The sequence below is a fragment of the Gastrolobium bilobum genome, unplaced genomic scaffold (assembly GCF_033153095.1).
Source record: "Gastrolobium bilobum isolate Gb01-03AN ecotype WA unplaced genomic scaffold, APGP_CSIRO_Gbil_v1 utg937, whole genome shotgun sequence".
NCBI classification, from domain to species: Eukaryota; Viridiplantae; Streptophyta; class Magnoliopsida; order Fabales; family Fabaceae; genus Gastrolobium; species Gastrolobium bilobum.
Window position 1 is genome coordinate 682,573 of NW_026899318.1, and position 3,157 is coordinate 685,729.

The following is a 3,157-nucleotide window of genomic DNA, read 5'->3' on the forward strand; positions in this document are numbered from 1 at the left end:
CGTGTTATTCGTGTCGTGTCGTGTCAACCAGCAAAAAATTCGTGTTGTGTCAGTGTTGAAGATTTTGACACGAATAAAAATTCGTGTCGTGTTCGTGTTGATGTATTCGTGTCGTGTCGAATTCGTATCGTGTCAAATTCGTGTCGTGTCAACCCATATTGACACCCCTAGCCACAACCTCTTTCCATCAACTCCAATTAACATCACATCGGAAATTATTGGAAGATAGATGGCCAAACGTGAATAGGTTGTAGTAAAGCTCTAATTAAATGCATGGAAATTAGATTCTACAGCAGGTTCACAGTTTGCACGCTGAGCAAAGATCAGCAAACCAAGAAATGAGATCATGATAGCTTTGAGGGACACGCAAAAACTGAGTATAATATCAATCCTGGCCTTCAATAATTTTTATTTTTTTTTGAGAGATTTGGATCTTGCATCCAATCAAACAAGCCATAAATTAGGCTTTTTGCGTGGGTTGTTTTAATATATTTTATTACTTGGTCTTAAATCATATTTCTATATGTATTCTCTAGCTAGTTCCATCACAACAATGTGAGTACTTTCGAAATTCAAATGTCGGGATCGGGAATTAATTTAAAGCAGGGACAAGGAATTAAGTGGAAGGATATGATCCGAAACATGATTAAATATTTAACAGACAAAGATTGTTTACAACAAGCTGTCCCAAAAATTCAATCCACATCCCGAAAATGAAGGAAAGAATAGTTTAATTTTTCTTTTTTTCTTTTCTTTTTTTGTCTTTGTATCACTTAAGTAGTATCAATTAAAGTGAATTACGAAGGAATTGCATTTTCATTATTTTCCCAATAATATCCGAGAAATGTCTTTGCTGCATCCAAGCTAGGGAAATAGGTGGGTTCAAGGAATATGTGACTCAACGAGTCACCCGAGTCAGAATGATTCCCATTGGCCTCGGAGCTTCCCATGGCCACCGTCACCACCTGCTTGTACGCGTAGAAGAATCTCTTCATCGCAGACTCAATCGCCTGCATCGCCTGAAGCACGTGAACCCTCTCGAACCCACTCCTCTTATCTGCGTACACCTTCATCGCCGCTTCCATGATCCTGGGCCCACCTTTGGGGTCTACCTCCACCTCCAAGATCTCCGGCACCTTGTGCTTCAGATCCCTGCACACCCTCGTAATCTCCACCAGCTCCTTCGATCGGAAGCAAAACGGCACCGTCTCCGCCCAAGATCTGATCCCGAGCTGCTTCTTCAGCCTCAGCAAATCCTCCGGATCCATCATCAGGTGCATGTCTTCAACATCCGCCAGAAACTTCCAGATCCGCTCCACCGCGTAGCAGTCACTCGCCGCCTTCTCGAAGCTTCTACTCTCCATCGCCTCCGTCACCCTCTCCAACAACCGGCGCGAGGCGCGTGCCCAAGATTCCACGATCTGGTGCGTCGCGTGGAGCGTCCGGTTCTCGTAGTTACCGACGTGATCGTACGGCGTCGTCTGCAGTGAGTGTATCTCGTTCGGCCTGCAAACGGCGTCGTACATGAGTACAGGCTTTCCGGCGAGATTCGCCTCACCCAAACCCAACGTGTACGGACACCTCATCATCTCGCATTCCACGGAGCAAAGGATCCTCTGAGCCACGTCCTTGGATTTTTGCCACGTGGCAAGGCGGGGGAGCAAGCTGGTCTCGCTGTAGCTTCTGCTCTGGCTGTGGTTGATGCTGTTGAGGTCACTAACTGGTGCCTTGCCACGTGTCTCGGGGTTCTGTTCCTCGTCTTCGCAGAGCATGGCTATGATGTGGACCTGGGCCGCGGCGAGCGACTCGACCCGGCGGGTCCACTCGCGCCGGTTCGCGTAGGGTCTGGGGTCGGAGGAAACGGTCGCGAGGAGCCTGAAAGTGATCTCGAGAGCTTGCAAGGCGGGCTTTAAGATGGGCTCGTTGGTCCAATTGGGAAAATCGTTGGAGGCCCATAGGTTTCTGAGGTGAGGAAGGCGAAGATAGTTCTCGTAAGCAGAGCAAACTTGGGACGACGCTGACGAGATGTCGTTTATGCGAAGGGGTAATTTAAAAGTTGGTATGGTTTTATCGGGGAGAGAGAGTTTGGGGGAGTTGGGAGATATAGTTGAGCTGACCATCTTTGATTTCCAGTCTAAATCAACCATTTTTAAGAAGCCAGATAAAGAGAGAGAGAGAGGATGATGATGTTTTGTTTGTGAGTTGTGAGGACAATGAAGATAGAAGAGGGGGTGGGTATTTATATGGTGATGAGGGAAAGAGTGTGGAAATTTGAAGAAAAGGAAAAGACGTGTGGACTGGGGAATGGGATGGAATATGGCAAAGGCCACACACGAAGAACGAGGAATTTGAAAGTCTCAGCGGTGTGGAATATCATTTTTTAAATTTCAAAATGCATAGTATTATGATAGGTGTTTTAAAAATAAATGGCACATATGTATAATGTATGTATTTACAAAATAAATAAATAAATAAATATTGAATGGAGGAAAAGGAAAGTTAGAATGGAGGGAATTGGAGAAGCACATGGAGCTTATCCATAACAAGACCTAACAACATAAAAGGACAAAAAAGGAAGTTGAAGGAGAAGATAGTTATCTTTGTTTGGAATCAAAAAGTAAGTAGTGGAGTCGTTGAAGTCGGAGGAGGTAGTAGTAGTAGGCGTTGGAACTTGGAAGCCACACTTTCGTTTGACGACCTTGTGGCCTATCAAATATCAATCACCCCGCGCCTTGTTACATTAGGGTACAATACTACAATGGTTTTTTTCTTCTTCTTTTTTGGCTCCATCCGTGACACTTTTCATTTGGAATCCACTCAAAGATCCAACTGTGCCATTCACATCTTTCTTGTACGTATGCAATAACACAAATCATTCTTTTCTTCAGCCAAGTATGTTATGCATATTCTATTGAGAACTTATCTAAAACATCTCTCTCTCTTTTATTTTTTTTACAAAAATATTTCACTTTCTATTTGGTTAATGGTATACCAGAGGGGATAGAATCATAGTATTAAAATTGAGACGGTGCTAATAACTTTTTTATTTGCAACAGATAAAATCTTTATAATAAACACTCTTATAATAATAAATAACAGAGTATATATCCTTTTTGGTCCTCAGCAAATTTCACGATGTCCGTTTTAGTCCCTAGCA

The 3,157-nt window shown here is 43.5% G+C and overlaps 1 protein-coding gene across 1 annotated transcript; it reads right to left on the reverse strand.

The window, feature by feature from the left end:
- Positions 1-612: 612 nt before the first annotated feature.
- Positions 613-2,287, reverse strand: LOC133289580 (nematode resistance protein-like HSPRO2). Its single transcript, XM_061487560.1, has one exon. The coding sequence runs from the start codon at positions 2,145-2,147 to the stop codon at positions 798-800; it is 1,350 nt and encodes a 449-aa protein (XP_061343544.1). The 5' UTR covers positions 2,148-2,287; the 3' UTR covers positions 613-797.
- Positions 2,288-3,157: the final 870 nt, after the last annotated feature.

Excerpts from the sequence above, each read along its gene's own strand:
- LOC133289580 (XM_061487560.1), bottom strand. The coding sequence starts at position 2,147 with ATGGTTGATTTAGACTGGAAATCAAAGATGGTCAGCTCAACTATATCT.